Raw genomic sequence first — 17,555 nt, 5'->3', positions numbered from 1 at the left:
TAACCAACGTTGTTACAAAAAATCAACCTAACTTTCATAAAATACCATATTTAACATGTCCGCGGAGTTATCGTCGTGTGTGGTCCCGACTCCATGTATTAAATACACTCTGTCCAAACAACACGTATATCATAATACGTCACATATCTACCTGCATATACATATTAATATGTACGTCGGTATATATCTGGGGTGGCCAACCACAAAAGCGAAGAAAAAACATAGTGAGGTTTCAAAAAGACCTTCAAGATTTTTTAGCAATTTACTTCGTGTAACAGATGTTCGAAATACGCTACATTAGGCGTTCTAAATTTAAAGTAAAAAGTGAGATTCTAGACATTTTTTGATTTGTGAATCACTCGTGTTAAAAATACCAACAATATTCCCAAATTTATTAGCAATAATTGACCGCCTATTAATGACGTTGGTTCGACAGTTTTCTTCCAGAAATAACATTTATTGGATTTTCCACTGCAATATGTCATAGTTTCTGGACTGGATCGTGAAGCGTATGGCTTATATTACTTATACTTGTCTTCTATGTAACAAAAATGATCAGATACACTGCAATCGGAGTTCCAATACAGTGCCTTATACACCACTGAGTGCGGGTAAGGAAATGATTGGTCGATCGCACGAACACTGGACAGTAACAAGTACACCTCTGGTCTGCTCTAGTTGGCTACCCCTGGCACAAGTTATACACGGCTATACCCATTTCGTTACCCTACTTTAAAATGGTTCTATCTAAAAAAAAAATGTTTTTCTCCCGAGGTCTTTTACACAACCTGGAACGACCTATGCCCGCGAACTTGCCCCTACGCGCTAGAAAATCCGTGTTGAGTAGGAGCACTTGTAATGCTTTCATAAACATACATTTAGACACACATAAATACATATATCGACATATTACATTGTAAATACTATATTTTTATCAGATCTGTTAAAAGACATTTTAAATTTATCTCATATCTTACTTTTAATTTTGACTTTTGATTTTTTATTTTAGTTTTATCTTTTTCATTTTGAACTTTTAATTTTAACTGAAATTTAATTTTAACTTAAATTTAATTTTAAATTTAAAAATTTTATTTCTAATTTTTACTTACTCGTATGTTAATCTACTACCTGCATCTAATTAATTATTGTTGGTTGTGAATTTTTACTAAGAAATATAAATGTTCATGGAAGCAGATAAGAGGGGAGGAAAGTATAGTTGGAGCTATACAATGTCTTTTCCCATTTATGTACTTTTTATTTAACATTTATATGTATATTTTTTTAGAATTTAATTACTTTTTCCCCTCTCCTCCTGCATTCATAATAAATTCATGTGAAATCTGTAATTGGTCTTAATTTTTTTAATTGTTCTTTTGTACCTTGTATTTATATTAAGACTATGATTTCCTTAATAAATAAATTTTCGTTTATACATACACACATGTATTTACATATTATATTTATTCGTACATATAACTATTTTTCTCATTTTCTACCTGTCTCTTTCACTATTTGGATTGCTACAGAAAATTAAATTCATTTTTAAAAAAAAAATTCTAGTCCTAGTCATTTGTTTTGAATTAGGTTAAATTAAGTTAATTTTAGTGCATGTTTGGACATGGTGGTGTTTGCATCCCCTCTAACTCTGCATGTAATTTATGTATTTTTTCGTAAATACTATGTATACTCCGGTGGCGGTAAAGGTGAAGGTGTATTTCAGTACTCGCATGTTGGTTTAGTGAGTGTCCTGACGAAGAGACCGGCACGCCTTGAAACCGGTAGACATAAAAAGTAGGTACGTAGTTAAATACTAATATTTACTAACATTAATTTTGATTTCATTAATCTATAATTATTTTATTTCCCCTTTCACTGAGAGTTTACCAAATTATATCGAGGGCTTCTGTCGGGAACTATCATTATTCCTCGTGACCAAATTGCAAATACACGAACAGTAAAAAAACTCAGTATTCGATCTACTTCTTCTTCACGTGTCATGTCGGGTCCCCCCGACGTTGACGATCACTTGGGAGAAAGCTTCCCTATCCTGAGCAGTGCGAAACAGCTCCTCCACAGTTCTAATCCTGGTCCATGCTCGGATGTTTCGAAGCCAGGAAAGCTGTTTTCTTCCGACCCCTCTACGTCCCTCGATCTTCCCCTTCACGACAAGTTGAAGTATGGCATATTTATCACCTCTCAACACATGGCCAAAATATGAAATCTTACGGAGCTTAACAGTGGTGAATAGTTCTCTATTAGTATTGGCTCTACGTAATACTTCATTGTTGGTTATCATATCGGTCCAATATATTCTTAACATTCTACGGTGGATCCACATTTCAAATGCTTCAAGGCGGTTTCTAATATTAACTTTTAGAGTCCACGCCTCTACACCGCACAGTAAGACAGACCATATATAACACTTGACCATTCGTTGTCTCAGCTTAAGGTTTATTTATTTAAACGCCTTGTAGGCTTTTACATGTTTTACATATATTTATATATAAAGAACAGACATATCGGGTTGTGGTCCTGTGGCTAGTGTCTCGAATTCACGGACCAAAGGTCCGTGGTTCGAATCCCACTCTACCCTAACTCGATTCCATTTTCTAAAAGTGAGTTATTTACAACTCGTTGAAAATGGCCCTCAAAATTAAATATTTGGGTAAATCATAAGAACGCAAATATTTCTTTTAAAAAATATATATATTTTACACAAAAGTAGCAAAAAATTGAAAATAAAGTAATAAGAAAAAGAAAATAAAAATATATAAAACTAATATTACATATAGTACATACATGCATATATTCCAGTAGAGAGAACAGAAGTTCATTTTTTCCCATCGGTTATATTAAAATAATCTTAAAATTAGAAGAATGTAGAAAAATAATAATTAATACAAATAAGTTAACAAAAGGTATACAATATAAAACAACATAGTATTATTTAAGAACTTAAATTTGGAGATAATAAATTGATACACTGCCTTTTAAAATTCAAAAGTGTTGTATTAAATATATCTATATCATTTGCGTATTCGTTTGCAAACACATGAATTTTCCTCATAGGCGAGTGTGCACTGTAGTTAGTTGTAGATACATTTATATAGAAGAGTTTATTAAATCGAGTAATCCGGCCGGGCACTCGCGAGTTAATTAGTTTTAACAGTTCGGAACAGTCAAATATTGAATTTAATGTTATAAATAAAAATAACAAATCATTTAATTTTCTTCTAGTTTCTAATGTGTGTAAATTTAAATATTTATTTAAGTATGTATAATTAATATGTTCAACTGAAATACCTAATTACTATAGATTGACAAATGTAAGTTACAGTTCACCATCTTTGAAACAATTAAAAAGAGTTGATTTATAAAAACTATAAATCATTTAACAAATCATTTAATTTTCTTCTAGTTTCTAATGTGTGTAAATTTAAATATTCATCTAAGTATGTATAATTAATATGTTCAACTGAAATACCTAATTTAAAATTAACGAAACGTAAACATTTATGTTGAATTCTTTCGATATTATTTATGCGTTTATTATATATAATAGCATTCGATCTAATGATTTTAATATGTTAGAACCTTTTTAAAGTGGTGACGGACGATCCGCGTATGTTTGCCGTATCACAAAAAGTGCGCCGTCGGGCCGCAGAACACAAAACGTAACCTGCCCGAACGCCAGAACGCCCGAACAGGGACGCTAAATTTCACTCGCCTGTTTTTCCAGGAGCTCAATCACAGATGGCTATCGACATGCTAAAAAACGTGTAAAGTATTTGAGCGATCGCCACGAACAATCATGAACACGCTGAAGTTAAAGCGGTCGCGTTGCAAAACGAAATTCAACTTCGGTCAGTTCAAGAGGATTGGTTGAATCTCGCACACGCCTTCTTTCAATTTTTCTCGATGCATTTAGCCGGCGGTCGGCAAGCCAAATGTTAAGAAAAGCAGTCGCCATAGTAATTGTTTGTAACTTGAAAACGAAATAACAAACCGGCACGAGATTACACGCGTGTTGACTTTTTTGATTTGACGTTTGACCACGGACTACGGATACGGAACTTATCTATGGCGTTTTGCAATGCGACCGCTTTAACTTCAGCGTGTTCATGATTGTTCGTGGTGATCGCTCAAATACTTAGCACGTTTTTTAGCATGTCGATAGCCATCTGTGATTGAGCTCCAGAGCAAATACCAATCGAAAAACATCAACATTTACGAATTACACGTGTTTAATTTAGAAATTGTGGATGTAGAGCAAATCGTCATTCTATTTATCTGTCCTTTTTATTTTTATAAATACGTATTTTTATTTTTATAAACTCGACCTTCGAAATGTAATAGAGAAATATCACACTCTACAAATATCGATAAAAACATGTGATTTAGACTGAGAAAACTAATTGTATTTTCAAAATCAATAGGATATTGTTAAGAAATGTTTTCATACATAACTTTTAAAATCAAATTGGTAAAATATATGTCTCTATCAAAACGCGTCACGTTTGGTCTCGACAAATGTGACGTTAAGATTATGTTTTATTTAAATTTAAACGGTCACAAACAAAGTTCAAAATTGATACGAACTGTGACGTATTAGGGGCGTGACCAATTCAATAGACCGTTTTCGCTGAAATTCAAAATTATATATATTTTTTTAATTTCTTACTCAATGGTATTTCATATGTTCGCCTCGTGGTGACGTGGTCGACGTGAAGTATTTATTTATAAATTTGTTTTACAATATAATATTTCATAGTCCCTGGACTGGCACCTGAAGCGTAAAACTGATCATCCTATTTATATAGTAAAAATGATCATAATTCGCTGCGATTGGTGTACCGATGCGCAGTGCCTTATGCACCATTAGGTGCGGAAAGGGAAATGATGATGATGACGATTTTGTAGACCCTTATTAATTTAAAATTGTAAAAACAAATCGTGATATTTTCCTATTAGGTAATTAAAATTACTATGTTTTTTTTTTATTCTTATGCATTTTCAAAAACATTTATTTATTTATTTACTTATAAGTAGTTTATCCCACATTTTTGAGACTTAAGTCCAAACTCCATGGGACCTGAAAGTCTTGTGTTGATTTGGGACGAGTAATTAGTTGACAAAGACATACGAGTATAATATCACCACAAATATTATATTAGATCAGAAGCATAATTATATATTTTTTTAAATAAATATGTTGTACATCAATATTATGGTAAACTATATGGCCATTATGGCTATTATGGCCAACTCAAACATTCGAAAAATCATCAAGAAGAAACATTGTGTTGAAAAGGTTTTCTTACGACCGAGTTGACAACAAAATACTTATGTATTTATTTTATATTATTACTATTGTATTTTTATTTCTTTTTACAAGTGATACGGACTAACTTTACGCACGTATGTTGTTTTTTTTTTTGGCATTGTATTTTTTATTTTTTAATTTTATTTATTGGGGATATCAACAGTAATACATGTAACAAAAATATAACCAATAGAATATACAGGGAAAAAAACCAATGACAGATATCCACAGAAATATATTAAATACACGTACAATACATACTAGTGTGTTAGTGTGAGTGAGAGGGTGGGTGAGTGGGTGTTATATTGGAATGAAGGTGGACATGTGTGTAAATATTATTGCACAAGTGTCGAAAGTATAAATTTATATAAAATATAAAAAATTAGAGATAAAATAAAATAAGACTTCATTATTGAAACTAAGTATAAGACAACAAAGTATGTTTTAAGACGCGCATTTTAAATGTATTTTTTTTACAATCAAATGAATCAACAAAGGGAAAGTTCAAATTATATTCACAAGCAAAACTTATAAGTGGAGAGTTCTGAGCATAGTTCGTACGAACTGCTATCACATGAAATAGAGAGCTTGACTTGTGACGGGTGCGGTAGCCGGGGACATTTAATGATAACTCCGACATAAGAGCCGGACTATCAAGGCGTCCACTGAGTATGTCATGAAGCACCCCCATGTCTAATAGTGGTACTTTTTGCAGGAAGACATATAATTTAGTAATATATAGAAAACCATAATTGGCCTTCAATTTTGATTTATTTGTAAGCGTTGTATTCTTGTTATAATGGCCGTTGTTTTCTTGAACTAAATGAATAAAATAAAAATTACACATTTTAAAAAAATTTCTCCAAAATTCTGAAAGTTACATCCCTGACTTAAAATTTTATATCTTTCAGTCATAAATGTATTATCAGATCGTCGACATAAAACCCCTCCTTTTACGGGGATTTAAAAAAATTATATTCGGGATGTCAAAATGAAAATGCCTCATAAATTTGTAAATCGCGTCGTAAAAAGAATTCATCAAAATTTTGCTGAATTGTTAACCCACGTTTTTAGCGCTGCGAATATACGTTTTCATTCATAAATCACTTATTTCACGCCAGGGTAAATAATGATAACGTTTTTTAATACGTTGGTTGCGATCACGCTTTTGTGCGTGATGAGGGAAGAGGGCAGTGCGCGAGGTGCCGATTAGCTATTTTCTATTTGTCAATATTCGCCAGCAACTATCGTGCGGAGTTGTTTATTCGTTGGGATTACGCTTGAAAGTTGTTACGATATCTGTCACTAAAATATTTTTTTACTAAAAGCATTAATGGACATAATTTAAGCGATTTCGCAGGGAAAAAAATGGCGTTCCCCTCTCTCTTTCAGACTTTGCCAGAGCGGCAGTTATTTTCACTATGGTGGATAACGTATATAGCGCCATTTTCGAAATGCAATACCTTTAGGGCGCTTTACAAAGTGTTATAGGTATAAATAACTACATAAATTTAATTTTAACTTTAAATTTGTAATTAAAATAAACCATTTTTTTTTCATCACAAGCCAGGATGCCCAATAACAGTGGTGAATAACGGCACAGAACTCCCGGACTTGAGAAAAATCAAATTATATTTGTGTTCCGTGCGTGATTCAAATATCTTAACCATTTCATCACGGAGACCACCACATGCTACGAGTTTATACTAATGATTTAGAGAACAAGTGGGTTTTTAGTATTTTCCGAAACATCACTTCACTCTCGCAGTTTCGCACTTCTGCGAAAGCATTCCATGCCGTAGGGCCTGCGACCGCAAATGCGCGTTCACCGAATTTAGTGCGCTGGTTGCGTAGCTGTATAATAACTTTTCCTCTCGCCGCAGATGTAGCTGATCTAAGAGTAACATGTCTGTCAGCTTTTTGATCTGGAATGTATAATTCTCTTAGATATTCCGGATCAGAGTTGTGCAGTGACTTATATATACATAAGTCAACAGAGTTTGTATTCCAGCCTCTATGGAAAACGTAGCCAGTGTAATTCCCTAAGTAGTGGAGTGATACGACTGAACTTAGAGTTTCCAAAAATTAGTCTGCGGCATTTAATACAGACAGTAGGCGAGTCATTTTATTCATTGGTAGACCTGCATAAATATCATTACAATAATTGATTCTAGACACTACAAACGCATTTGTTGATTGTCGAGTAGCGGCAACCGGCAATTTTTTGCGTATGCATTCGATTTGTCTCATCTGTTAGAAGCATGAACTTATAATTTGAGCGTCGAGAGAGAGGTCAGAATTAAGGAAGACTTGCAGTATTTTAACGGTGGCAGTCAGCCTGTTAAAACGAAATATTCCCCGTTCTTTATTGTATTATTATTATGGATAACTTATATGGCGCCATTTTCGTAATAAAATACCTCAAGGGCGCTTCCCGTAGTGATTCTTTTAAATTTGTAGTTTAATTAAAATAATTATATGAAACAAATAAAAGTGCTTTAGTTGTTTCGGCCTTTTGTCTTTTTAAACGTATGTATTTAATTCCTGTACAACGCGTACTGTTGGAACTCTACTCCGTCAAAACGAAATTTCGAAAGGTGGTGCCTATTTCAGCGAAAGCGCTTGTTGGTCTTATAAAACAGTATAACCTATCCGAGGATTTTTTAAAATATTTTTTTTAATCATTAACCATGGAGTTTTATCATTAAATGTGCCGTCGGTAAATGATTCGATCGTCTAGTACAAGTTCAGAGATATTGAGAAATTAACTATTTTAATAATCATCTGAAATCTATTATTGTCAATTGTGTATACTGGCAATATGTCAGCTTTATTAGTACGACATTTGGAATGTTTTTAAAGCGGCCAAAGCAATAATACCACTTAACACGTTCACTGCCAGCATAAAATACTGAAATTTCAAACATAAATTCGAAAATGTTTTACTATCGTATTAGCTAGGAGATCAAATAATAAAAAAGTGCCAAATGAATCAAATATATATATGTACATATATTTGCAAAATAGTAGTTTATTTTTTTACGGACATTGTCCATTTATACAATTTATAGGGATGAATGAAATTTCAAGCATAAATTCGAAAATGATTTATTATCATATTGGCTTGGAGATCAAATAATAAAAGAAGTGCTAAATTAAGCAAATATGTTTATTATATATACATATATATATTTGCCCAAAAACGTAATAATTATAACTCCACTCTGCCAATAGGCGGGGCGCTGCCACATGGATTAAAAATTCTTGAAAAACTACGCCGATTGGCAGAGTCGGGAGTGAACCTGTTAATTCTGTAAAAGTTTAGTGGCGATATTTTTTTTGCAATTATCTGCGTAGTAAATCAGATAGAGGATAATTTGACATAAAAGTGCATCTTTAATTTACATTTTGTTTTTTCGGATTTATCTTATTTATGGACTGGACGAATCGCAATAGCAAACATTGGTAAACGTGTTTCGTTTTTCTTTAAGTGTCCTTTCGCCTTATCCTGTATTTATTTTGTAAAAAATTGTAACTTGTTAGACATTTTAAATAAAAATAATATGTCTATGATAAGTAAGTAAGTAAGTCCATCCTATGTAAGGCTGATAAAAGCATTATCGAAAAAACCATAAATGGACAGCGAAAGAAAGTAAGAAAGGAAAGTAAAAACATGTACGATGCGCTTGTTGGTGGATTCAGTAAACGAGGAAGACTGAGAAATACGTGGCATGATCAAATCCAACAAATATTTGAACATCGACATATCAAAAGTCGGAAAAATTGGCGCGCGTACATGAGAAGATGCATGTATGTGAGGAGTGTTTTTTAACCTGTGGATCGTAAAGTCTCGCTAGGTGAGTCACGGGTACAAGCAAGGCAAATAAAAAATGCAAGGGATGAAAAACTGGCACCCTGTGGGGGGGAGCCCGTCAGCTAATTTTCTACACGTAAGGGGGTCGCGTACTCAAAAAGATAGAAAAACTCTGATGTAGAGGAAGCGAGGTCTGTATGCAAATACCGAGTGATATGGCGTTCTATCATCTCTGCCTACTCTTAGGGGAAAACGTTGTGATGGTTTGTTTATCTCATGGTTTGTAGCGTTTTTTTTGTTTTTGCATTTATTGGGAAAATATCATTATGCGAATGATTTATCTCCCCGTAATACGGGGATTGCCTCGTCCCTCGTCAACATGGGCTAGGAGTGGCGTCTGCATAGTTCGGGCGTACAGAGGGTGGAACGGGCGGTGATCGACCACTTGTTCTGATAAAAGCGGTAATCCATTATTGGCTTCATCCCCCCCCCCCGTGGCTAGCGGTGTGATGGAAACACTCGGTCGAGAAATCATGCATTGGTGTACCTAGTCAGGAAAAAAATATTTAAATTTTTTAGTCGGTAACATACTATAAATATTTTTATATTCTGTCTCCGCCAACCCGAAACCGTTTTAATGTCCTAAGGTCCTCTTATGTTTTACTACCTAAATATGTCTGTTTTTTTTTATCAAACATTTTAATTTCTTCTTTTGTTGCACCGGCTACTATCTTTTTATGTATAATTCCTCTGTACGTTTGATGTCACTGAACTCCTTCTAAACACCTTAATCGATTTACGTGCGATTTTCAAAGAAATATAGATCTTTGTGCTGTGCGTGTTCGTAGATATTACAATTTTCAATCTAATATGTAAAAAATAAGTAAGGAGCATACATTTTTTATTCATCGATCTACCAGGGTTACATTTGAGGAGAATGCATTTACAAAAAAATGGAAAGATGTTGTTTTTTTGTGTATAAAAAAAGTTTGTTTTTGAATGTTCACAAACAGCATTTGTTTTTTGTAGATCTCAATCAGATTCTTATCTTAAATTCCTTATAATTTCTACCCATTTATGTCTTTTTACTGGATTTTTGGTAATACTAAAATAATATTAAATTCAATACATTTTTAAAAATCGTGTTCCTACATAAAGTACACCCCTCTGTTGGTGAGAAGACCGGAGTTTGACGTTTGCAAAAATAATGCCATATTTAAAAAAACATTTATTTTATGTTTTAGAATTCAACCATAAACAAGTACCTACTTAAATGCAATATTTGAATATTAACAATTTTTAGTTTTGGAATTTAATCACATACAAGTATGTAGGTACCTACTTATCAGTAAAAAGTCTTTTTCCAAGGCAAGCCAACGTTCGGGCAGGACAACGTCTGTCGGGTCAGCTAGTTTTAATTATAAAATTTAACTCTTAGAATTCGAATAGAAATCAAATTCCTGAACCCGTTGTTTTATTACTACTTAATTTAAATGATCATTTTCGTGCATTTATGTCTCCCGTAATCTCATTACGGGGAAACGGCGTGATGGTGTTTTTTGTTTTTTTTTTTTAATTACGGCGAAAACGCTTCATTGCATTAGCAACGCCTCTAATACGTCACGATTCGGTTAGATGTAGAGATTTGTTTCAAAAAGAATTTTATTTTAATAGTTATATATGAAAACATTTCTACACAATATCCATATTGATTTTGAAAATACCATTATTTTTTCTAAATCCATTTCACATGTTTTTATCGGTATCCATAGTATGTGATATTTCCTTATTATGGTCAGGAGGGGTAATAATGAGACGAAATTTATATCTTTCATATTTTTATATATATTTTTAGACATAAATATATGTTTAAATAGTTTTTCATTGTATTAGACATTTTCTTTGACAATAACTATTTAAGGGGGAAAAATAATAATTTTGTCTTTTTTTGCCCCATCTTGAGGGTAAAAAAAAGACATTGAAGTGCAAAAACTAGACAACTGTGGCAGCGGTGCTATGCAATACGCACGATAAAAGGGATAATTAGGCTTCAATATGAAAGAGTTTGGGTTGAATTTGCAATTAGGTTTAATAATACTTCTGTGAATGCAAGGGTTTGAACAATTTTTGAGTGAATATATTATCTAATCTGTCTCATAGCTAACCTTTTTTAAATGTGAATATGAGAAAACCTTATAGTTTTGATCAAAATTAATATTTTATTTATTTTTTAAATGCAGAACACAAATGAAAATTATAAAATTGACATTAAATCACCGTACCAACTTATTGTTTATTTTAAATACAAAATATAAGACAGCAGAAAGTATCACAGGTAAAACACTAGTAACAAAAAATCGAAAAGTGTAATTATTTTCTTGTATATATGTTTGAACGGTACATTTAATTTCTTCTGCTGTCAATGCAAATCCCTATTTACCTATTATTTTATGAAAGGTCTGCTTCTTGTTCGCCGTTCAATGTAGTTTTTCTCCCTTGTTAAGACAGAGGTTTACCAGAAAATTGCCTACTTAAGAGTGATTTATAAATTTAAATTAACTAACTAACGATTAAAATCGTTCAACTGCTTTAGGAAGTAATATTTTTCCAGTTCTGACGAGCCGCATGGCTGTGCAAAGATAATTTTCAGAAAATTGTTTAAGTTTTTTATTGTACTTTTGTGGCATTTAGGAGTTCAGATTGGTCCTTGTATTCTCGTCTCACTCACACCCCGTACGGCGTCTCAATTGTACCCCACACAAAAAACGCGCTCTTTCCAGCCAAAGCTTAAAGCAACACTGATTTATGTTTGTGCGAGTAGACAGAAAGACTGCTAGCGTCGATCGACACTGCAAGCAGCGACATGCGGCGTTTGAAATATAACAAAAGTTTGATTTTGTGAGGATAATTGGGTATACTTTTACATATTTATGGTAAAAAAATGAATATTTTCACAATGGTAGTTCTTACTATTTAATATGTAAATATTTAACTAGTATTTTTTGTTATTGTTTTGAAGTAATTATGTATTAGCAATAATGCTGTATTTTACTTACCCAATTTTGTTCACTGTCTCATTTATACCCTACCTGACTTTTACTGTTTCACGTTTTTCATTCCCGTTTAAAAAAAATGCAGTAAAAGTTAACTCCGCCACTGTACCTGCCACTCTCGGTCGTCGATCTTCTCCTCCCCCCTACCTCCCGGTCCAGGGGTAGGCACAGCACGCGTGTGTGTGTGGTGTCCGGTTACACCCCCCCGGGGTAAATATTGACCGCTGTAAGTGGATGGATCTATCCGCCAGGCGGGAGAGGAACGATCTAGATCGGAACCCGGTCCAATACACGTATTGTAATAGTAATAACTGATTCACGAATCCCCTTTATGTATGCGGTGCCGAGAGCCAGATAATCTTAACCGAAATTTACAACAGTTCTTGGCAAGATGGCTTCTAAATATTAAAAACATTTATAAAATGTTAAATGACCAAGGACCAGTTGCATTTAAGAAGTGACAATTATTTAACTTCTAACTTTATAAACATTACTTTTTGTGGCGCAACTAAGGTTACCATTTCAAAATGGAGGGATGCCTGTACAGGGTGCCTAAAATGCCTTTCTGAAAAATGGATTAATAGATTCATTATCCTCCACCCAAATGCCGTGAACCCAATGAGGAAATTCAGGGAAATTGGATTCGAAAAATGTTTTCTTACGTGCGGTAAAAATTAGAGCATTAAAATGTTCAGCAAATGTTTCTTGAAAATGTAGGACAAAAATATTTAAATAAAAATGAACTACTTTGAACGTCACGAGTTCATATGAATCAACCAACGACAAGCGAGTTATGGAAGATTTCCTGCCTACTTGCCGTTAACGGACCAAACGGCAGAACTGACCGAGAAGAAGCGGAAGAGAACTTGAGACGTCACACGCGGATTAATTTCAGAATTACAAAACTTTTAAAAATCATAGCGCTGATAATACGATACATAAACAAATTTCGCTTAAAATAAACCACTGAACTTCCTCATGAAAAATACCTGTCTCAAAACAATGCCAGTCGCTCGCCTTTTTGTATGCAATTGGTAAAATGGTTTGTTATATCTGACTTTTTTCACTCAACCAATTTTGACCATTTTTATGAAAACGCTACAGTTATTTAAATTAAAATTTCTATAAACATATCTTTTTGTGGTGCAACTGGTTCTTAGGGTTGTTACCCCAAAAAAACTTGAATGAAGCTTTGAATTGAAGAATTGTTGTGTTTTTGTAAAAAAAATTATGGTAAAATGGATTGTTTTAAACGCAACAATTATTCAACATAAAATTTCTTTAAACTAAACTTAACTTTTTGTCGTGCATGTGACTCTGTTTTTTTTTTTGTTTAAAATGATTATTTTTTATGTAAATCACAACAAAAACGTAAATTTTATTAATATATTATTAATTTTGACCGTTGCTTTCGATTTCCGGGTGTAGGCTTTATTCCCTCGATTGAATTGGAACAGAAAGAGGTGTCGAAAATGCTCACTTTCGTCTAATTGACATTCCATACCACCCAATTTTAATATAACTCTCGCTAAAATCATCGAGCCTCTAATAGGAGCCTCTACGTGAGCTTTTAAGTTGCCATGGTTTGCAATTAAATGGGAAACCAGAAGATCACTCGCACCATGTTTACGTACATCTCCATACAAATTCGCCTGTTTTTCCAAATTTTTTAAAAATTTATTAGCATTAGTTACGATTTTAAACCTTTGTATATTAATGATTATGATAAAATTATAAATAAACTTATCAATGAAACTTCTTGGTTTAGTTTTGCTTTTTATTATTTTGACCAACGAGCGCTTTCGCCTAAGTAGGCATCTTCAAGACTGGTGAATTGTTTACAACATTGTAAATATTTATGTTTCTGTCCCCTGTTAAAATACTTATTTGATATTATCTCCAAAATATGTTAAGAATAGTATAAAAACTGTAAATGTTGTAAACAATTCACCAGTCTTGAAGATGCCCACTTAGGCGAAAGCGCTCGTTGGTCAAAATAATAAAAAGTAAAACTAAACCAAGAAGTTTTATTGATAAGTTTATTTATAATTTTATCATAATCATTAACTATGGAGTTTTATCAAGAAATATCAACAAAACACATCAATATTATTGTCTATTACTAATCATCAAACAATCAGGCCTCGAGTGGATACGAGGTCTGAATTTTCTTCATACAAACATGTTCCCATATTTTCTCCCTTGATTATGGCACTCAAGCAGTGTTTTTTTTTTACCATTGGCGTGTCCCTATCGTTTGTTTTTTGTTGTTGATAAATTGTCTTTTATAGGAGCTAGGACCATCCAGAAACCCGTAAAAAAAGCTTAGTTTTGTCTGCCGCCTTCGAATGTACAGTATACAAACATAATAACTATTTTTGGAAAAAGGAAAACGTGCAGACACAGACAATTTCTTTCTGATACTCCAGTTGTCTTTTTCGCACAGTATTCGGGGAGGCATCAGCGAGAAAGTTACAGAAACACTTTGTATTCAGTAAAATTGCATTTTGTGCAGTAAATTATATCAGATAAAAAAAATTGTTTTCATTATATATGTATACATTATGTTCATGTTCTAAATTATTCCTTCTTTTAAACAATTAAAAAAATTGTTTTTTTTTGTTATAGAACCAAATACATTCAAGTTTCTCTGAGAAATCAAGAACCAACGACCGTCTCGGTAAATTGGAAGAAGATTTTCACAACATGCGCGTCAACCAAAGGTAAAAAAATTATGACTTTGATCTTAATGATTAATGATTATTATTATTTGTAACAACTATACGTATGACGGCCTCCGTGGTGTAGTGGTCAAGACGCTTGACTCACGCACGGAAGGTTCCGGGTTCGATTCCCGGTGAGAACACAAAAATTAAAAATGTGATTTTTCTCAAGCCTGGGTGTTCTGTGATGTAATTCACCAATGTAATTGGGCCTCTTGGCCTGTTGTGGTTCAAAAATAAGTAAAACAATTGACACAATCAATCATTATTTTCAAGTCCCGACTTGCTAGATATATCCGTGTTAAATCGGGCCTGTTTACACAATCATTATAATATTTTCAGTATATTTACATCTTAGTACTGATACTGGATATTCAACCCACTTAGGATTACATTCTCCTAAATATCTCAGTTCTCTATCAGGATCATTTCTGTAGTACCCGCCCCCTAATTGTGCATAGGGCACTGTAATGTTACTCCAATCGCAACGTGTCCCGATCATTTATCACATTAATGTACGTTCATCAGTCTTCAAATGCATAGTCTATGAAATATTGCAGTACAAAAATATCTCTTTTTAGCTTCGGAAATCTAAGACCACAACATTACCACGCGTCTACAACCCAACCCAACTATTTTATTTTACTGGATGAGCCTTTATTACTGTAAGTTATCTAATAAAACTATATAAATGTTTATTCGTTTATTTTTCAACAGTCGAGATGAGAACCTGTCATCTCCCTGCTCTATCCAAGGTTACGGTCCCCTCAGTCAGTCGGAACAAGAAAGGCTGCGGCTCCGCGCAGAACTTATGGAGGAAAAGTCCGCTCGTATGTCGGCTGACGCACATGCTCATAAGTAAGTGTAAACCAATTATCCCACTTCGTCTACCATCATGTCATTTCTCCATAACTGCAAGAAGAGAGAACGCACGTCTGTCGTGGCGTGCAATCTTCTTCCACTTTCGTGCATTTTGTCATGCACGCACTTCAATTATGTCGACTTTGACAAAACCAGATTTTAGTTTTTGATTGGTGTGATTATGCCCACGTCTTTCTCGGCTGTTTTCGTCCCACGATACCAAACAGTCACCGTATATATACTTCCGCCTGCTGTTAAAAGGAATCTATTAAAAATACCCCATGAAAATAAAATTATTGATCAATAAAGATTATCTTTTATATTTTTATTTTAGTGTACCACAAGGCAGTGTTTTGGGTCCCATCCTTTTCAATGTATCCATAAATTACTTAAACACTTTAACCAGGGAGATAAAAAATAAGTTTCTCTGCGCACAATTCGATTTTTCTATTTGTTGATTTTAAAAGTATTGGATGCTCAAACATGGTCAAAATGACGACTATTACACCGCTTACACGTATTCGTTTTATTTACGATGGTGAATTGATTTAGATTGGAACTCCTGGTGACGCAGCTTCGCTCTAAGCGTTCGCAGGCGCAGGGTCAAGCAAGTAGCGTGAACGGCGGTCCCACTGGTGACACTTTACACATGGTCTTAGGACCTGTAACGGACCTGTGACCTTACCTGCCCATTTCCCCGGACCGGTAATCTCAACAAAACAGCAATAATAATTTATTTATCTTAAACATTAAGGTAATGTCGATAATGCGAAAAAGCAATTGTTATAGTTAGTAATATTTTCAGTATGCCTAAATATTTGTAAGGGAAACGGGGTCCAAAAGTAATATTTTTTTGTGTTTGCGCGAGATGTGCCAAACCTATTCATTAAAAAGCAAAATTAGTTCAACACCCAGGAACTATGCGTATTTACCTTTTATTTTATGTATTATATTGTAGCCTGCTTATAATTATTTGGAAACTATTGAGAATTTTCGGAGACATTTCTCGTGTTTCTTTGGACTCCGCTATCGGGGTCTGTTTTTACACATAGTGGGGTCGAAAGTAACACAGCGAGTATCAATCAAATTAAAACGGAAGAAGTTAGATGTTAATTACAAATCTGATAATTATCAGAAACACGAACAATTTAACATATAAGAAGCATACATTTTAATCAGTTTCTTTGGACTCCGCTATCGGGGTCCGTTGTAACACCTATGTTTTACACCTATGGTAGAGAATTAGACCGTTCCAGAGGCTGAACTGCAGGCTGAGCAGCAGGCTGGGCTTTACGTTTTTGTAAATATCAAAACAAATTAACGTAGTATAAATTGTACTGTTTAGTGATTCTCTGATGCTCAGCTTTTTAGTTAGATGGTCTCGAGCAGCGCGTTCGTACGTTTACTGTTCTGCAAGGCCTCTGGTTGTTTTCCGTGGTTTATTACTCGGCATTAAAAAAAAATTATGTGATCAATTCTTTGAATTATTTAGATTGAATTTCATTTAATATTCTTTATTAAATAGGTTTTATTTTATAAAATGTATTTAAATTTATTCTTATTTACTTTGGTTATTTTTTAAAAATAAAAACAAAAATAAAAAACACAAGCGTCTGAATTTAAGAGACAGGTAGGGGTCCAAGGTAACAGTTACTTTGGACCCTGAGATTATTGTTACTTTGGACCCCAACAACAATTTTAATGTTTTGACTCAAATTCTACACGCTATGAAGAATACCTTAAATTCATTTGCTGACATAAAAGTAAAGCCATCAAAGTAA

General features: G+C 33.6%; 1 protein-coding gene across 1 annotated transcript in view; it reads left to right on the top strand.

Annotated features, from left to right (window-relative positions):
• LOC148274280 (uncharacterized) overlaps window positions 1-17,238 on the top strand; it is a 36,429-nt gene extending 19,191 nt beyond the window's left edge. The window contains exons 3-5 of the mRNA XM_088237351.1: window positions 14,819-14,913; window positions 15,631-15,771; window positions 16,327-17,238. Of these exons, the coding sequence (XP_088093477.1) occupies window positions 14,819-14,913; window positions 15,631-15,771; window positions 16,327-16,453 (363 nt within the window). The 3' untranslated portion in view covers window positions 16,454-17,238. The remainder of the gene's footprint in view (window positions 1-14,818; window positions 14,914-15,630; window positions 15,772-16,326) is intronic.
• The last annotated feature ends 317 nt before the right edge of the window (window positions 17,239-17,555 follow it).

Source organism: Micrasema longulum, unplaced genomic scaffold (assembly GCF_059751315.1).
Source record: "Micrasema longulum isolate JH-2025_06_02 unplaced genomic scaffold, ASM5975131v1 h1tg001702l, whole genome shotgun sequence".
NCBI lineage: Eukaryota > Metazoa > Arthropoda > Insecta > Trichoptera > Brachycentridae > Micrasema > Micrasema longulum.
The sequence above is the reverse complement of the archived record's forward strand: the minus strand, read 5'-3'. Positions and strand labels throughout refer to the sequence as shown.